Genomic DNA, 19,762 nt, shown 5'->3' on the forward strand with positions numbered 1-19,762 from the left:
TACTAAAGACAAACAGACCAGACATGATGGCTTTTATCTGTGTTGTTGTCTACACGATGAGAAGATGATAGTCCTTCACCTCGTGACAGACAGACAGACAGACAGACAGACAGACAGACAGACAGACAGACAGACAGACAGACAGACAGACAGACAGACAGACAGACAGACAGACAGACAGACAGACAGACAGACGGACGGACGGAGGGAGGGAGGGAGGGAGGGATGATAGAGAGAGAGTGGGAGAAAGAGAGGGAGAGAGAGGTGGTAGAGTTATATATTGCTTACTCCCACACCTTTGCTGTTGCTGTATTGGTATCTCATGCTGCAGCAGTGAGAATCCACACTGTAGCAAATGACGCCACTGCACAGAGGGCTGCCTCACTGACTGGCTCTATAGAAATCTCTCTCTCTATCCATCTCACCTCTCCTCCTCTGTATCCATGGACTACAGTGGCTAAATGGAAAGATAAAGACTTTTAAGAAGAAGTGTGTTTGTTTAGTCTTTGTCAATCTATGGATTTCTAAGTATATTTTTATAATGAATCTACTTCACCAAGTCAACAGTGATTTGTATTCAGCTGCATGGATTTTCTTCTCCATCCTGGATACCTGATTCTCAGTTCCAGCTCGGACTTTTTCCTCTGAATGTCAGATCAGGGCTTTGGTATGAGTGGTGTGGTTTTTGGCACCAGAGTTGATGCAGACTGCTGAGGGTGTTCTCTGAGGTTTCTAGTAACATCTTCTGGTTCCTGGAGATCTCCGTAGATCAACACCATCCTTGTTTTTCTCTGATTCCTCTCTTACCTCTTGTTCCAGGCAGAGGTGACACAGACTGTTGAGGGTGACTGCTAAAGTCTACCTGGTGGTACCCTCCCTTAGATCCAGAGGGACCTCTCCACCCCTCCACCTTTCCCCCTACTTTCCCTTCGTCTCACATGCTGGTCCCTCTCTCACCATGTTCACCAGGATCTTCATCCCCAAGAAGCACCGACAGCGGTTCGACGAGGCCGTGTCCCAGAGCCTGATCCAGAGGATCTGTCGCAGTAAGAGCATTAGCGAGCCGGGCCGGCAGGGCCGTCTGAGACGTAGCCGCAGCGAGGACCACCCTGACCGCCACCACGGCTCCAAACGGGCCAGCTCAGTACCTCGGGATCCTGGGAAGGACGGAGGGGGACAGGAGAGAGGAGAGAGTGGGTACAGGAAGTCCACGTTGGGCAAACCTGGGCATCAATCAGAAGCCAATCAGAGGTTAGTATACTGTATGGCGTAGTTAGCTATGACTCCCACTCAGCTAAGAGAGAGAAGATTTAGGAGATTCTGTTTGTGTGGTTGGAGCTGGAGATAAACGAGATGCATTGGGTTTAAAATACCACTGAATGAATATATATATATATATATATATATATATATATATATATATATAGTTGAAGTCAGAATTCTACATACACCTTCACAATTCCTGACATTTAATCTGAGTAAAAATTCCCTGTCTTGGGTCAGTTAGGATCACCACTTTATTTTCAGAATGTGAAATGTCAGAATAATAGTAGAGAGAGAGATTGATTTATTTCAGCTTTTATTTCTTTCATCACATTCCCAGTGGGGCAGAAGTTTACATACACTATATTAGTATTTGGTAGCATTGCCTTTAAATTGTTTGGGTCAAACTTGGGTCAAACGTTTTGGGAAGCCTTCAGGTTTGTAGGCCTCCTTGCTCGCACACGCTTTTCCAGTTTTGCCCACACATTTTCTATAGGATTGAGGTCAAGGCTTCGTGATGGCCACTCCAATACCTTGACTTTGTTGTCCTTAAGCCATTTTGCCACAACTTTGGAAGTATGCTTGGGGTCATTGTCCATTTGGAAGACCCATTTGTGACAAGGCTTTAACTTCCTGACTGATGTCTTGAGATGTTGCTTCAATATATCCTCATAATTGTTTTTCCTCATGTTGCCATCTATTTTGTGAAGTGCACCAGTCCCTCCTGCAGCAAAGCACCCCCACAACATGCTGCCACCCCTGTGCTTCACGGTTGGGATGGTGTTCTTCGACTTGCAAACTCCCCTCTTTTTCCTCCAAACATAATGATGGTCATTATGGCCAAACATTTCTATTTTTGTTTCATTAGACAAGAGGACATTTCCCCAAAAAGTACGATCTCTGTCCCCATGTGCAGTTGCAAACCGTAGTCTGGCTTTTTTAGCAGTGGCTTCGGAGTAGTTTTGGAGTAGTGGCTTCTTCCTTGCTGAGCAGCCTTTCAGGTTATGTCGATATAGGTCTTGTTTTACTGTGGATATAGACACTTTTGTACCTGTTTCCTCCAGCATCTTCACAAGGTCCTTGTGTTGTTCTGGGATTGATTTGCACTTTTCGCACCAAAGTACGTTAATCTCTAGGAGACAGAACGCGTATCCTTCCTGAGCGGTATGACGGCTGCGTGGTCCCATGGTGTTTATACTTGCGTACTATTGTTTGTACAGATGAATGTGGTACCTTCTACAATATTTTTCTGAAGTCCTGGATGATTTCCTTTGATTTTCCCATGATGTCAAGCAAAGAGGCACTGAGTTTGAAGGTAGGCCTTGAAATACATCCACATGTACCCCTCCAATTGACTCAAATTATGTCAATTGGCCTAAGACATACAGTAGGCTCAGCTCTAAGAGATACAGTAGGCTCAGCTCTAAGACATACAGATTCTCAGCTCTAAGACATACAGTAGGCTCAGCTCTAAGACATATAGTAGGCTCAGCTCTAAGACATACAGTAGGCTGAGCTCTAAGACATACAGTAGGCTCAGCTCTAAGACATACAGTAGGCTGAGCTCTAAGACATACAGTAGGCTCAGCTCTAAGACATATAGTAGGTCAGCTCTAAGACATACAGTAGGCTGAGCTCTAAGACATACAGTAGGCTCAGCTCTAAGACATATAGTAGGTCAGCTCTAAGACATACAGTAGGCTCAGCTCTAAGACATATAGTAGGTCAGCTCTAAGACATACAGTAGGCTCAGCTCTAAGACATATAGTAGGTCAGCTCTAAGACATACAGTAGGCTCAGCACTAAGACATACAGTAGGCTCAGCTCTAAGACATATAGTCGGTCAGCTCTAAGACATACAGTAGGCTCAGCTCTAAGACATATAGTAGGCTCAGCTCTAAGACATACAGTAGGCTCAGCTCTAAGACATACAGTAGGCTCAGCTCTAAGACATATAGTAGGTCAGCTCTAAGACATACAGTAGGCTCAGCTCTAAGACATATAGTAGGTCAGCTCTAAGACATACAGTAGGCTCAGCACTAAGACATACAGTAGGCTCAGCTCTAAGACATATAGTCGGTCAGCTCTAAGACATACAGTAGCCATGCTGGAAACACTCGGTTGGTTATTTTTGTTAAATATAAATACCAATCTTGTTTTTGCATTAATTCCACAACGAGGTTTTAACAGCTAGGACCGCTCTTTCTTGCTTGAAAGATCTGCTAACCTAGCTAAGCGGCTAGTCATCAAGCTAACAAAGTTAGTCCCAGATGAGTTTTGCAATGGAGCCCTCTTGTCTGGAGAAGTAAATTAATGGTTTCATCGCTGTAGGAGCTATATCTACTGCGCTTTGTTTCAGGGCAAACTGGATCACTCAGAGTTCCAATACGGCTATTGTTTGCTTGCCAAGGATTATAGGCTTGAGGTGGCTTCCTTGATCGCGCAAGTCCTGAAATGTTTACCTTTTCTCCGCCAGTGGCTGGACGGCGTTCGCACTTATTGGATGCATGTCCTTCTTGTTGTTTGTTGTTATCTGACTGGCTGGGGTTGCAGAGTTCATTCGCCAGGGGAGCCATCTCCTACCTCTCCTCCCCCATATGATAGAGGAGTCGAAGGAGCACAGCAAGAGGAGTATGGCAAACAAAGATGGTCGCATGTCACGAGCCGTGGAAGCTAAAGGCAGCGGCCTCCCACAAAGCAGTCTACACGCCCAACGAGAGGCCCGGTGCGGATAAAAACAGCGAATAGTTTCACCATCCTGGAGCCTGATCTTCCTGCACCTTCGTCGCTGGGGGTTCCTGTGTCCTACTCCTACTCATTCCCCTACGATTTTGAATTCGATGTCGGCAACCTTCCATCTCTGCTCTGGATCTAGTGGGGATTCTCCATCTGTCGTAGGCCTACACCAGGCGCCGGGAGTTACGTGCTGAAGTTATTCTGCTTCTCGCCTGTCCTTAAAGGGTTCCCCGAATCTTGTGAAGCGAAGGAGGGGGCGGATTTCCTTGTCCTTCTCGACAGCCGTGATTTTAGGCAGCTCCATGGTAAGAAATGTGACTGTTCCTGGTGCAAAAAAAATGTCCTATTCCTGAGATTGAGTAAATTACATTACTAAGCTGCTCTTGAATGTGCTATATCAGGACATGGAAATCAATTCTATCGTAGTCCATGTGGCTTTTAATAACATTATGAAGGGCAGCTCTGAACAGTTGAAACTGGATTTTAACGAGCTGATTGACTCTTTGCTAGACACTAATTAAAGACACATCCAATCTGGCCCTGTGCCCTCTCTGAATCGTGGCAGAGAACGCTTTAGCATTATTCTTTCTCTTCACAACTGGCTACATGATTATTGCAGCTCAATGGGTGTAACTGTTTTTGCCAGTTTTGATAACTTTTGGAAACAAAACATATTTTATAAGGAGGATGGGATCCACCCAAATCATTTGGGTTCCTGGATCCTCTCACAACATTATAAGGCTGTGTTGAGACAATGACTTATCAATAACCCAAGCCCAGCTCAGTTAATCCCTACCATTGTGTCGCTGAGTCATCATAATGCTTTAGCAAATATACATTATACCAGGGGCGTTGGTAGACACAACGTAATGACCTAATGTATGTTCCTGTAACTTCCCTGAATGCCTCTGCTGATCCTGCAGCCATTGTATGCAGCAATCATGTACCTATGAACCAGATTCATGCTGTTATTCCTGAGGCAGTGTGCCCTAGTAGGAAGTCCACTGTGTGCAGCTCACCCTGCACTAACATAAATAACATGAGAATATCTACTTTGGCTAAGCTTCCCAGTAAAGCAATGAAAACAAGCAAGCATCCCAGAAAAGTGTTCAACATAGCCCACGTTAACACATGTTGTTTAAGAAACAAGGTTCATGACATTAATAACTTGCTAGTAACAGATGACATTCATATTCTGACTATCTCTGAAACTCACTTAGATAATACCTTTGATGATACAGTGATAGCAATACATGGTTATAACATCTACAGAAAAGACAGAAATGTCAATGGGGGCGGTGTTGCGGACTATATTCAGAACCACATTCCTGTAAAGCTTCTCATGTTAAATACTGTTGAAGTAATATGTCTACAGGTTCATCTGCCTAACCTTAAATTACATTTTGGGAAAATAGGCAAACTCAGCTTAATCATTCATTGAATCAGATGGCTCATTCATCACAAAACCGACTGATATTGCCAACTACTATTTTTTCATTGGCAAGATTAGCAAACTTAGGCATGACATGCCAGAAACAAACGCTGACACTACACACTATATCCAAGTATATCTGACCAAATTATGAAAGACAAGCATTGTAATTCAGAGTTCTGTAAAGTGAGTGTGGAAGAGGTGAAAGAATTGTTGTTGTCTGTCAACAATGTCAAGCCACTGGGGTCTGACAACTTGAATGGAAAATGACTGAGGATAATAGTGGAAGATATTGCCACTCCTATTTGCCGTATCTTCGATTTAAGCCTACTAGAAAGTGTATGCCCTCAGACCTGGGGGTGGGCAAAAGTCATTCCGCTACCTAAGAATAGTAAAGCCCCCTTTACTGGCTCAAATAGCCAACCAATCAGCATGTTAACAACCCCTAGTAAGGTATTGGAAAAATGGTGTTTGACCAGATACAATGCTATTTTACAGTAACAAAATGTACAACAAACTTTCAGCATGCTTATAGGGAAGGACATTCAACAAGCACAGCACTTACACAAATGACTGATTATTGGCTGAGAGAAATTGATAATAAAAAGATAGTGGGGGCTGATTTGTTAGACTTCAGTGCAGCTTTTGACATTATCAATCATAGTCTGCGGCTGGAAAAACGTACACTACTGGTCAAAAGTTTTAGAACACCTACTCATTCAAGGGTTTTTCTTTATTTTTACTATTTTATACATTGTAGAATAATAGTGAGCACATCAAAACTATTAAATAACACGTATGGAATCATGTAGTAACCAAAAAAGTGTTAAACAAATAAAAATATATTTAATATTTGAGATTCTTCAAAGTAGCCACACTATGCCTTGATGACAGCTTTGTACACTCTTAGTATTCTCTCAACCAGCTTCATGAGGTAGTCACCTGAAATGCATTTCAATTAACAGGTGTGCTTTCTTAAAAGTTAATTTGTGGAATTTCTTTCCTTCTTAATGTGTTGAGCCAAACAGTTGTGTTGTGACAAGGTAGTGGGGTATACAGAAGATAGTCCTATTTGGTAAAAGACAAAGTCCATATTATGGCAAAAACAGCTCAAATAAGCAAAGAGAAATGACAGTCCATCATTACTTTAAGACATGAAGGTCAGTCAATACGGAACATTTCAAGAACTTTGAAAGTTTCTCAAGTGCAGTCACAAAAACCATCAAGCGCTATGATGAAACTGGCTCTCATGAGGACTGCCACAGGAAAGGGAGACCCAGAGTTACCTCTGCTGCAGAGGATAATTTCATTGTAGTCACCAGCCTCAGAAATGTAAGCGCAAAGAAATGCTTCACAGAGTTCAAGTAACAGACACATCTCTATATCAACTGTTCAGAGGAGACTTTATGAATCAAGCCTTCATGGTTGAATTGTTGCACAGAAACCACTACTAAAGGACACCAATAACAAGAAGAGACTTGCTTAGGCCACGAAAAATGAGCAATGGACATTAAACCGGTGGAAATGTGTCCTTTTATCACGTGTTCTCTTTGAGTAAAGCCAGTGTGTCTATGAATGTGGATGACTCAACACTATACACTCAGCTACTACAGACTGAAATGACTGAAACACTTAACAAAGAGCTGCAGTTCGTTTCAGAATGGGTGGCAAGGTATTAGTTAGTCCTAAATATTTCTAAAACTACAAGTATTGTATTTGGGACAAATCATTCACTAAACCCTAAACCTCAACTTATTCTTGTAATAAATAATGTGGAAATTGAGCAAGTTGAGGTGATTAAACTGCTTGGAGTAACCCTGGATGGTAAACTGTCATAGTCAAAACATATTGCTACAACAGTAGCTAAGATAGGGAGCAGACTGTGCATAATAAAACACGACTCTACCTTCTTAACAGTACTATCAACAAGGCAGGTCCTACACGTATCTTTTTTGTTGTAGACTACTATGTGGTAGTGGAGTAGGGACCTGAGGGCACACACTTACTGTGTTGTGAAATCTGTTATGCATGTCTTGTAATGTTTTTAAAATTGTATAACTGCCTTAATTTTGCCGGACCCCAGGAACAATTGCTAATGGGGATCCATAATAAATACAAATACAAGTACATACAGTATGCTCAGCTCTAAGCCATACAGTAGCTCAGTTTATCTGCTGAAGCAGCCTGGTCTCATTGACTAGACGTAACTTAGTAAATGTAAATCTTTGACACTCAAATTAGTATGATATGTTACGTTTGGTATTGTTACATAAGACAAGCAAAAAACAAAAGTACGGTGGTTGGTCAGGGTGGATGAGTTGATATATAACACAAACGTCTAGCGCGAGTTCAAATCTCATCACAGACAACTTAAGCATTTGATCTAATTAGCCATTTTTCAACTTCTTACTACTTTTTAGATACTTTGCAACTACTTAGCATGTTAGCTAACCCTTCTCCTATTGCAAACCCTTTTAGCTAATACTTCCCCTAACTCTAACCCTAACCTTAACCCTTTTAGCTAACCCTTCCCCTAACCTTAACCCTTTAACCTAACTCCTAAACTCAACACTAACCTTAACCCTAACCCCTTAACCCTAACCTCTAGCCTAGCTAACGTTTGCCAGCTAGCTAATGTTTTGTTACGTTTTGCAAGTTTGTGACATATAATAATAATAATAATAATAATGCAGTGCTGAGCCTACCCTCTTACTCTGTGCCTCTTATTACCATTATTATTATTATTATTATTACTCTAAAACCCCATTAGAATTTTTCTCATCTGTCCCCATATCACATAACAAGCATAAAGATGATCAAATAATGAATTTTACCGGTCTCCTCTCTGCTTCTTGTTCTGCTTTATGGACCTCTGTTTATATCTTACCATGTTGCCTTGAGTAGTTTCCATGGCAACTGTGATATCTCCATCCCAGTCGTTGATGGTTCTTTCTTTTATTGTTTTATATTTGGTTGCATTCACGTTACATAAGACACAGATGATGTGGGCATAATAATATGAATGGATTGCTAGTTACTGTTGAGAACGCTATTCAAAATGTCCAGTGGTACTTGATAAATACAGTTGAAATCTGTTGATTAAACATTAAACATCATTACACAACAGTGGTAGTAATGTAGTTCCTGAATATTACAACTACATTGTTACAACCATATCTTCTACTACTACAACAACTTATACAAATATCTGTCAGAAACGAATAAAGACTTTGTAATGTTTCCTCAGCCTCCGTGCTCCCCCCAGGACAGTGAGGGTTTGCAGAGGGAAGAAGAGTTTTGGGTTCACCCTGAGAGGCCATGCCCCTGTCTGCATCGACTCTGTCATCCCAGGTAAGTGATGACGCATTGCGTTACACTTCTCTACGTACTGTGTTGTATAGCACTGTATTGCCCTGGAGGAAATGGGAAGAGAGCCTGTGATGCGACTTCTTCTTTTGGACGTTAACAAGGCGACACTCCATCTTAACTCCTCCTCCACATTTACTGGATTGGTTGAACAGTGCAGAAGAGCCCCTCTCAACACTTTTTTTCTTCTTGTCAAGACCAATATGTAGTGAATCTAATTTCAGACCAGTATGTAGGGGTCTAGTTTCAGACCAGTATGTAGGGAATCTAATTTCAGACCAGTATGTAAGATATCTAGTTTCAGACCAGTAATGTAGGGGGATCTAGTTTCAGACCAGTATGTAGGGGATCTAATTTCAGGCCCGTATGTAGGGGATCTAGTTTCAGTATGTAGAGAATCTAGTTTCAGACCAGTATGTAGGGGATCTAGTTTCAGACCAGTATGTAGGGGATCTAGTTTCAGACCAGTATGTAGGGGATCTAGTTTCAGACCCGTATGTTGGGGATCTAGTTTCAGACCAGTATATAGGGGATCTAGTTTCAGACCCGTATGTAGGGGATCTAGTTTCAGACCCGTATGTAGGGGATCTAGTTTCAGACCAGTATATAGGGGATCTAGTTTCAGACCCGTATGTAGGGGATCTAGTTTAAGGCATTTATTTTAAGCCTGCTATGTTAGGTTAGTCTTTTGTGATTTTTTTGTTTTTGTTTAAGGGGCCGTCTGAGGTCGATAAGGGGAGTTTCAGGAATTCTGAAAGAGATTGAGATTAGGATGAATACATGGATTGATGTGGATGTTGCTGTGATGGAGAGATGTTCTGTTGCAATTTTACATGCAGAGGTCAGGTTGTACCAGAGTGTTATAATAGGGGGTTTACCGGATGTTCCTCTTTGTCGGAGCTGAAGAGGGGGAGGAGTGTGTGTGTGTGGGGGGGGATGACGCCGTTCACCACTCAAGATCTGAGCAGAGGCCAGAAGTAAGTTACTCACTGACTCAGTGGGCTAGGCCTTACGAGGGCTGCTGCTGTGGGTGGATGAGATGAGATCGGGATGTACAGGCAGGCATCCATAAGAACACACTGTCTCATGTCAGAGATCCTACGTGGCCCTGTGGTACAGTACACCTACCAAACACGGATAATATTATGCTTCATTGGTTCCCAAAGGGCTACCAGCATAACCCAATGCATCAGACAAAACATGGTACATGAAAACAACAGCAGTCAAATACCACATACTGATTTGATTAATGGTGCTAATATAAATGTTATGTTGTGCATATCATTATGGGTTATGTGTCTTCTCTCTGATTCTCATCCCCCTGTCTCTCTTACTCTCATTCCTCTGTCTCTCTGACTCTCATCCCCCTGTCTCTCTTACTCTCATTCCTCTGTCTCTCTGACTCTCATTCCCCTGTCTCTCTGACTCTCATTCCCCTGTCTCTCTGACTCTCATTCCCCTGTCTCTCTTACTCTCATTCCCCTTTTTCTCTGGCTCTCATTCCCTCTATCTCTCTGACTCTCATCCCCTGTCTCTCTGACTCTCATTCCCCTGTCTCTCTGACTCTCATGCCCCTGTCTCTCTGACTCTCATCCCCTGTCTCTCTGACTCTCATTCCCCTGTCTCTCTTACTCTCATTCCTCTGTCTCTCTGACTCTTATCCCCCTGTCTCTCTGACTCTCATTCCCCTGTCTCTCTTACTCTCATTCCCCTGTCTCTCTTACTCTCATTCCTCTGTCTCTCTGACTCTCATCCCCTGTCTCTCTTACTCTCATTCCCCTATCTCTCTGACTCTTATCCCCTGTCTCTCTGACTCTCATTCCTCTGTCTCTCTGACTCTCATTCCCTGTCTCTCTGACTCTCATCCCCCTGTCTCTCTTACTCTCGTTCCTCTGTCTCTCTGACTCTCATCCCCCTGTCTCTCTGACTCTCATTCCCCTGTCTCTCTGACTCTCATTCCCCTATCTCTCTGACTCTCATTCCCCTGTCTCTCTTACTCTCATTCCCCTGTCTCTCTTACTCTCATTCCTCTGTCTCTCTGACTCTCATTCCCCTGTCTCTCTGACTCTCATTCCCCTATCTCTCTGACTCTCATTCCCCTATCTCTCTGACTCTCATCCCCCTGTCTCTCTGACTCTCATTCCCCTATCTCTCTTACTCTCATTCCTCTGTCTCTCTGACTCTTATCCCCCTGTCTCTCTGACTCTCATTCCCCTGTCTCTCTGACTCTCATTCCCCTGTCTCTCTTACTCTCATTCCTCTGTCTCTCTGACTCTCATCCCCCTGTCTCTCTTACTCTCATTCCCCTATCTCTCTGACTCTCATCCCCCTGTCTCTCTTACTCTCATTCCCCTGTCTCTCTTACTCTCATTCCTCTGTCTCTCTGACTCTCATCCCCCTGTCTCTCTTACTCTCATTCCCCTATCTCTCTGACTCTTATCCCCCTGTCTCTCTGACTCTCATTCCTCTGTCTCTCTGACTCTCATTCCCCTGTCTCTCTGACTCTCATTCCCCTGTCTCTCTTACTCTCATTCCTCTGTCTCTCTGACTCTCATCCCCCTGTCTCTCTGACTCTCATTCCCCTGTCTCTCTGACTCTCATTCCCCTATCTCTCTGACTCTCATTCCCCTGTCTCTCTTACTCTCATTCCTCTGTCTCTCTGACTCTCATTCCCCTGTCTCTCTGACTCTCATTCCCCTATCTCTCTGACTCTCATTCCCTATCTCTCTGACTCTCATCCCCTGTCTCTCTGACTCTCACCCCCTATCTCTCTGACTCTCATTCCCCTATCTCTCTGACTCTCATCCCCTGTCTCTCTGACTCTCATTCCCCTATCTCTCTGACTCTCATTCCCTGTCTCTCTGATTCTCATTCCCCTGTCTCTCTGACTCTCATTCCCGTCTCTCTGACTCTCATTCCCCTGTATCTCTGACTCTCATCCCCTGTATCTCTGACTCTCATTCCCCTATCTCTCTGACTCTCATTCCCCTATCTCTCTGACTCTCATCCCCTGTCTCTCTGACTCTCATTCCCCTATCTCTCTGACTCTCATTCCCCTATCTCTCTGACTCTCATCCCCTGTCTCTCTGACTCTCATTCCCCTATCTCTCTGACTCTCATTCCCTGTCTCTCTGATTCTCATTCCCCTGTCTCTCTGACTCTCATTCCTGTCTCTCTTACTCTCATTCCCCTGTCTCTCTGGCTCTCATTCCCCTGTATCTCTCTGACTCTCATCCCCCTGTCTCTCTGACTCTCATTCCCCTGTCTCTCTGACTCTCATTCCCCTGTCTCTCTGACTCTCATCCCCCTGTCTCTCTGACTCTCATTCCCCTGTCTCTCTTACTCTCATTCCTCTGTCTCTCTGACTCTTATCCCCCTGTCTCTCTGACTCTCATTCCCCTGTCTCTCTTACTCTCATTCCCCTGTCTCTCTTACTCTCATTCCTCTGTCTCTCTGACTCTCATCCCCCTGTCTCTCTTACTCTCATTCCCCTATCTCTCTGACTCTTATCCCCCTGTCTCTCTTACTCTCGTTCCTCTGTCTCTCTGACTCTCATCCCCCTGTCTCTCTGACTCTCATTCCCCTGTCTCTCTGACTCTCATTCCCCTATCTCTCTGACTCTCATCCCCCTGTCTCTCTGACTCTCATTCCCCTGTCTCTCTGACTCTCATTCCCTATCTCTCTGACTCTCATTCCCCTGTCTCTCTTACTCTCATTCCCTGTCTCTCTTACTCTCATTCCTCTGTCTCTCTGACTCTCATCCCCCTGTCTCTCTGACTCTCATTCCCCTATCTCTCTTACTCTCATTCCTCTGTCTCTCTGACTCTTATCCCCCTGTCTCTCTGACTCTCATTCCCCTGTCTCTCTTACTCTCATTCCCCTGTCTCTCTTACTCTCATTCCTCTGTCTCTCTGACTCTCATCCCCCTGTCTCTCTTACTCTCATTCCCCTATCTCTCTGACTCTCATCCCCCTGTCTCTCTTACTCTCATTCCCCTGTCTCTCTTACTCTCATTCCCCTGTCTCTCTGACTCTCATCCCCTGTCTCTCTTACTCTCATTCCCCTATCTCTCTGACTCTTATCCCCTGTCTCTCTGACTCTCATTCCTCTGTCTCTCTGACTCTCATTCCCCTGTCTCTCTGACTCTCATTCCCCTGTCTCTCTTACTCTCATTCCTCTGTCTCTCTGACTCTCATCCCCTGTCTCTCTGACTCTCATTCCCTGTCTCTCTGACTCTCATTCCCCTATCTCTCTGACTCTCATTCCCCTGTCTCTCTTACTCTCATTCCTCTGTCTCTCTGACTCTCATTCCCCTGTCTCTCTGACTCTCATTCCCCTATCTCTCTGACTCTCATTCCCCTATCTCTCTGACTCTCATCCCCCTGTCTCTCTGACTCTCATTCCCCTATCTCTCTGACTCTCATTCCCCTATCTCTCTGACTCTCATCCCCCTGTCTCTCTGACTCTCATTCCCCTATCTCTCTGACTCTCATTCCCCTGTCTCTCTGACTCTCATTCCCCTGTCTCTCTGACTCTCATTCCCGTCTCTCTGACTCTCATTCCCCTGTATCTCTGACTCTCATCCCCCTGTATCTCTGACTCTCATTCCCCTGTCTCTCTGACTCTCATCCCCCTGTCTCTCTGACTCTCATCCACCTGTCTCTCTGACTCTCACCCCCCTGTTTCTCTGGCTCTCATTCCCCTGTCTCTCTGACTCTCATCCCCTTGTCTCTCTGACTCTCATCCCCCTGTCTCTCTGACTCTCATCCCCCTGTCTCTCTGACTCTCATCCCCCTGTCTCTCTGACTCTCATCCACCTGTCTCTCTGACTCTCATCCCCCTGTTTCTCTGGCTCTCATTCCCCTGTCTCTCTGACTCTCATCCCCCTGTCTCTCTGACTCTCATCCACCTGTCTCTCTGACTCTCATCCCCCTGTTTCTCTGGCTCTCATTCCCCTGTCTCTCTGACTCTCATCCCCCTGTCTCTCTGACTCTCATCCCCCTGTCTCTCTGACTCTCATCCCCCTGTCTGTCTGACTCTCATCCCCCTGTCTCTCTGACTCTCATCCCCCTGTTTCTCTGACTCTCATTCCCCTCTGTCTCTTCAGACAGCCCCGCTGAAGACTGTGGTCTCAAACCGGGCGACCGCATCCTTTTCCTCAATGGGCTGGACATGAGGTACATAAACCTGTTATAACTTTACCTTAAGATGCACACAGGACAGTGAGTCAACATGATGAGTTTCAGGTTTTAATGTCACATGCACAAGTACAGTGAAATGCCTTCCTTGCATTAACCCCAACAATGCACTTATCAATAACAATGTAATACTAAAAATAACAAAGTAGAACAAAAATAAACAAGATATAAAAAAGAAGAAATAAGAAGAACACGATAAAGTAAGTAAGTAAGTAAGTATACTATATACAGGGTCAGTTCCAGTAGCATATTTACAATGTGCAGGGATACTGCAGTGATGGAGGGAGATATGTATGGTGTATGTATGTAAGGTGACTAGGAATCAGGATATATGGTAAGTGGACTGGTGTGTGTCTGTGCTCACACATATGCATGGATGTGTGTGTAGAATGGAATTTGAGAAAATGACTGTAGGAAGTCCTTTCACACCCTTTAATGTACTTATTATTACATTTTATTCTGAACATGAAGTGTAGGAGTGAACACAGCCTGGGTGGAATCATCGCCCATAGCACAATATCACCCACAGTATCAACCCACAAATACTTCATTATACCACCCGAGTAACCATGTAATACTAGGATTTACATGGTGAGTAGTAGAGCGCACTACTGAATTCTGTAGTTAGTAACTCTCTATACTTTCTGTAGGAGCTGGTCCTATGACAACATCATTGCCGATTGTAGTAGTGAAAGTGACTGTGTGTGTCTTCAGAAACTGTTCCCATGAGAAGGTGGTGTCCATGCTGCAGGGCAGTGGGGCCATGCCCACCCTAGTGGTGGAAGACGGACCCTCTGGTTACTCCCACTCTGACCAGAGTGACCAGGAAGACTCTCCCACAGGCCTTGCCCCTGCCGTGGCCCCCAGGTCCCGCTCCCGCTCCCCGGTCCCCCTCTGTTCCCTGCAGTGGGTGGCTGAGATCTTACCCCCCAGCATCAGGGTCCATGGTCGCACCTTTAGCCAGCAGCTGGATCATCTCCTGACGGTGCAGGAGAGATACACCATCTGCAAGTCCCTGGAGACCTTCTTCCAACAGAGGTGTGTGTGTGTGTGTGTGTGTGTGTGTGTGTGTGTGTGTGTGTGTGTGTGTGTGTGTGTGTGTGTGTGTGTGTGTGTGTGTGTGTGTGTGTGTGTGTGTGTGTGTGTGTGTGTGTGTGTGTGTGTGTGTGTGTGTGGGGTGTGGGGGGTTTGGAGGATGGAAAAGGAGTGAGAGAGAGAAAGAGGGAGAAAGAGGGAGAGAGAGATAGAGGTCTTTTATCTCTCCAAATGACATGAAGGATGATATATTTGTTTGAAATGCGTCAAACATCAAGGGTTAATATGACATTGATCTGATGTTTACCAGAAACGTCTTTACATGATCTGACATGTCCCTAACAAATAACACACCTACCCTTCAATAATATGCTTTCATCCTAATATGGTTCATTACATCTCATTACATGCACTACATGTAAATGATATAATTATACACATTATATAATGGTAAACTTGTCTAATCTAAAGCAATACATGTTATTTTACACAGAACAGAATCAGAGTCACCGAGACAAATTCCCTATCAACATTACTGAATATCAATAAACCTTTTTGAAAGTATGATTTTCTTTTGATACTTTTATTTTAGCATTTTTGAGAAAGTCAACTCGCACACTTGAACGTGCTTGTCACGATCGTCGTAAGGAGCGGACCAAAATACAGCGTGGTATGTGTTCATGATGATTTTTGAATTAAAGAAAGCACTGAACACTGAATACAAACTATACAAAACAATAAATGAATAATGACCGTGAAGCTATAATGAGAACTGTGCTGACACAAGCAACTAACATAGACAATCACCCAACAAACAAACAGTGAAACCCAGGCTACCTAAGTATGATTCTCAATCAGAGACAACTAATGACACCTGCCTCTGATTGAGAACCATACGAGGCCGAAACATAGAGATCCCAAAATCATAGAAAAACAAATATAGACTGCCCACCCCAACTCACGCCCTGACCATACTAAATAATGACAAAACAAAGGAAATAAGATTAGACAGATGTTCAGAAGTGTCTAAAATGGCAGCTCTGCCCTTGTATATACAGTGGGGCAAAAAAGTATTTAGTCAGCCACCAATTGTGCAAGTTCTCCCACTTAAAAAGATGAGAGAGGCCTCTAATTTTCATCATAGGTACACTTCAACTATCACAGACAAAATGAGAGAGAGAAAAATCCAGAAAATCACATTTTAATTTTAAAAGATTTTTAATTAATTAATTTGCAAATTATGGTGGAAAATAAGTATTTGGTCACCTACAAACAAGCAAGATTTCTGGCTCTCACAGACCTGTAACTTCTTCTTTAAGAGGCTCCTCTGTCCTCCACTCGTTACCTGTATTAATGGCACCTGTTTGAACTTGTTATCAGTATAAAAGACACCTGTCCACAACCTCAACCAGTCACACTCCAAACTCCACTATGGCCAAGACCAAAGAGCTGTCAAAGGACACCAGAAACAAAATTGTAGACCTGCACCAGGCTGGGAAGACTGAATCTGCAATAGGTAAGCGGCTTGGTTTGAAGAAATCAACTGTGGGAGCAATTATTAGGAAATAGAAGACATACAAGACCACTGATAATCTCCCTCGATCTGGGGCTTCACGCAAGATCTCACCCCGTGGGGTCAAAATGATCAAAATGATGTACTTCCGGCAGAGATGGCCGCCTCGCTTCGCGTTCCTAGGAAACTATGCAGTTTTTTTTTTCTTTTATGTGTTATTTCTTACATTAGTACCCCAGGTCATCTAAGGTTTCATTACATACAGTCGAGAAGAACTACTGAATATAAGATCAGCGTCAACTCACCATCAGTACGACCAAGAATATGTTTTTCGCGACGCGGATCCTGTGTTCTGCCTTTCAAACAGGACAGCGGAATGGATCCCATGCAGCGACCCCAAAAAACGACTAAGAAAAAGAGGGAAACGCGGCGGTCTTCTGGTCAGACTCCGGAGACGGGCACATCGTGAACCACTCCCCAGCATTCTTCTTGCCAATGTCCAGTCTCTTGACAACAAGGTTGATGAAATCCGAGCAAGGGTAGCATTCCAGAGGGACATCAGAGACTGTAACGTTCTTTGCTTCACGGAAACATGGCTCACTGGAGAGACGCTATCCGAGGCGGTGCAGCCAACGGGTTTCTCCACGCATCGCGCCGACAGAAACAGACATCTTTCTGGTAAGAAGAGGGGCGGGGGCGTATGCCTTATGGCTAACGAGACATGGTGTGATGAAAGAAACATACAGAAACTCAAATCCTTCTGTTCACCTGATTTAGAATTCCTCACAATCAAATGTAGACCGCATTATCTACCAAGAGAATTCTCTTCGATTATAATCACAGCCGTATATATCCCCCCCCAAGCAGACACATCGATGGCTCTGAACGAACTTTATTTAACTCTTTGCAAACTGGAAACCATTTATCCGGAGGCTGCATTCATTGTAGCTGGGGATTTTAACAAGGCTAATCTGAAAACAAGACTCCCTAAATTTTATCAGCATATCGATTGCGCAACCAGGGGTGGAAAAACCTTGGATCATTGTTACTCTAACTTCCACGACGCATATAAGGCCCTGCCCCGCCCCCCTTTCGGAAAAGCTGACCACAACTTCATTTTGTTGATCCCTGCCTACAGACAGAAACTAAAACAAGAGGCTCTCACGCTGAGGTCTGTCCAACGCTGGTCCGACCAAGCTGACTCCACACTCCAAGACTGCTTCCATCACGTGGACTGGGATATGTTTCGTATTATTCGTATTTCGTCAGATGACAATATTGACGAATACGCTGATTCGGTGTGCGAGTTCATTAGAACGTGCGTTGAAGATGTCGTTCCCATAGCAACGATTAAAACATTCCCTAACCAGAAACCGTGGATTGATGGCAGCATTCGCGTGAAACTGAAAGCGCGAACCACTGCTTTTAATCAGGGCAAGGTGTCTGGTAACATGACCGAATACAAACAGTGCAGCTATTCCCTCCGCAAGGCTATCAAACAAGCTAAGCGTCAGTACAGAGACAAAGTAGAATCTCAATTCAATGGCTCAGACACAAGAGGCATGTGGCAGGGTCTACAGTCAATCACTGATTACAAAAATAAAAAATAACTTTTTTGCCCGCTTCGAGGACAATACAGTGCCACTGACACGGCCTGCAACGAAAACATGCAGTCTCTCCTTCACTGCAGCCGAGGTGAGTAAGAAATTTAAACGTGTTAACCCTCGCAAGGCTGCAGGCCCAGACGGCATCCCCAGCTGCGCCCTCAGAGCATGCACAGACCAGCTGGCTGGTGTGTTTACGGACATATTCAATCAATCCCTATACCAGTCTGTTGTTCCCACATGCTTCAAGAGGGCCACCATTGTTCCTGTTCCCAAGAAAGCTAAGGTAACTGAGCTAAATGACTACCGCCCCGTAGCACTCACTTCCGTCATCATGAAGTGCTTTGAGAGACTAGTCAAGGACCATATCACCTCCACCCTACCTGACACCCTAGACCCACTCCAATTTGCTTACCGCCCAAATAGGTCCACAGACGATGCAGTCTCAACCACACTGCACACTGCCCTAACCCATCTGGACAAGAGGAATACCTATGTGAGAATGCTGTTCATTGACTACAGCTCGGCATTCAACACCATAGTACCCTCCAAGCTCGTCATCAAGCTCGAGACCCTGGGTCTCGACCCCGCCCTGTGCAACTGGGTACTGGACTTCCTGACGGGCCGCCCCCAGGTGGTGAGGGTAGGCAACAACATCTCCTCCCCGCTGATCCTCAACACTGGGGCCCCACAAAGGGTGCGTTCTGAGCCCTCTCCTGTACTCCCTGTTCACCCACGACTGCGTGGCCACGCACGCCTCTAACTCAATCATCAAGTTTGCGGACGACACAACAGTGGTAGGCTTGATTACCAACAACGACGAGACGGCCTACAGGGAGGAGGTGAGGGCCCTCGGAGTGTGGTGTCAGGAAAATAACCTCACACTCAACGTCAACAAAACTAAGGAGATGATTGTGGACTTCAGGAAACAGCAGAGGGAACACTCCCCTATCCACATCGATGGAACAGTAGTGGAGAGGGTAGCAAGTTTTAAGTTCCTCGGCATACACATCACAGACAAACTGAATTGGTCCACTCACACAGACAGCATCGTGAAGAAGGCGCAGCAGCGCCTCTTCAACCTCAGGAGGCTGAAGAAATTTGGCTTGTCACCAAAAGCACTCACAAACTTCAACAGATGCACAACCGAGAGCATCCTGGCGGGCTGTATCACCGCCTGGTACGGCAACTGCTCCGCCCTCAACCGTAAGGCTCTCCAGAGGGTAGTGAGGTCTGCACAACGCATCACCGGGGGCAAACTACCTGCCCTCCAGGACACCTACACCACCCGATGTTACAGGAAGGCCATAAAGATCATCAAGGACATCAACCACCCGAGCCTGTTCACCCCGCTATCATCCAGAAGGCGAGGTCAGTACAGGTGCATCAAAGCTGGGACCGAGAGAATGAAAAACAGCTTCTATCTCAAGGCCATCAGACTGTTAAACAGCCACCACTAACATTGAGTGGCTGCTGCCAACACACTGACACTGACACTGACTCAACTCCAGCCACTTTAATAATGGGAATTGATGGGAAATGATGTAAATATATCACTAGCCACTTTAAACAATGCTACCTTATATAATGTTACTTACCCTACATTATTAATCTC

The 19,762-nt window shown here is 44.8% G+C and overlaps 1 protein-coding gene across 1 annotated transcript in view; it reads left to right on the forward strand.

The window, feature by feature from the left end:
* The first annotated feature begins 233 nt into the window (after positions 1-233).
* The window catches only part of LOC118360984 (delphilin-like), a 40,949-nt gene continuing 21,420 nt past the window's right edge, over positions 234-19,762 (forward strand). The window contains 4 exon segments of the mRNA XM_052472300.1: positions 234-1,251; positions 8,679-8,782; positions 13,905-13,974; positions 14,710-15,033. Of these exon segments, the coding sequence (XP_052328260.1) occupies positions 959-1,251; positions 8,679-8,782; positions 13,905-13,974; positions 14,710-15,033 (791 nt within the window). The 5' untranslated portion in view covers positions 234-958.

This window comes from Oncorhynchus keta, chromosome 2 (assembly GCF_023373465.1).
Source record: "Oncorhynchus keta strain PuntledgeMale-10-30-2019 chromosome 2, Oket_V2, whole genome shotgun sequence".
Lineage (NCBI taxonomy): Eukaryota > Metazoa > Chordata > Actinopteri > Salmoniformes > Salmonidae > Oncorhynchus > Oncorhynchus keta.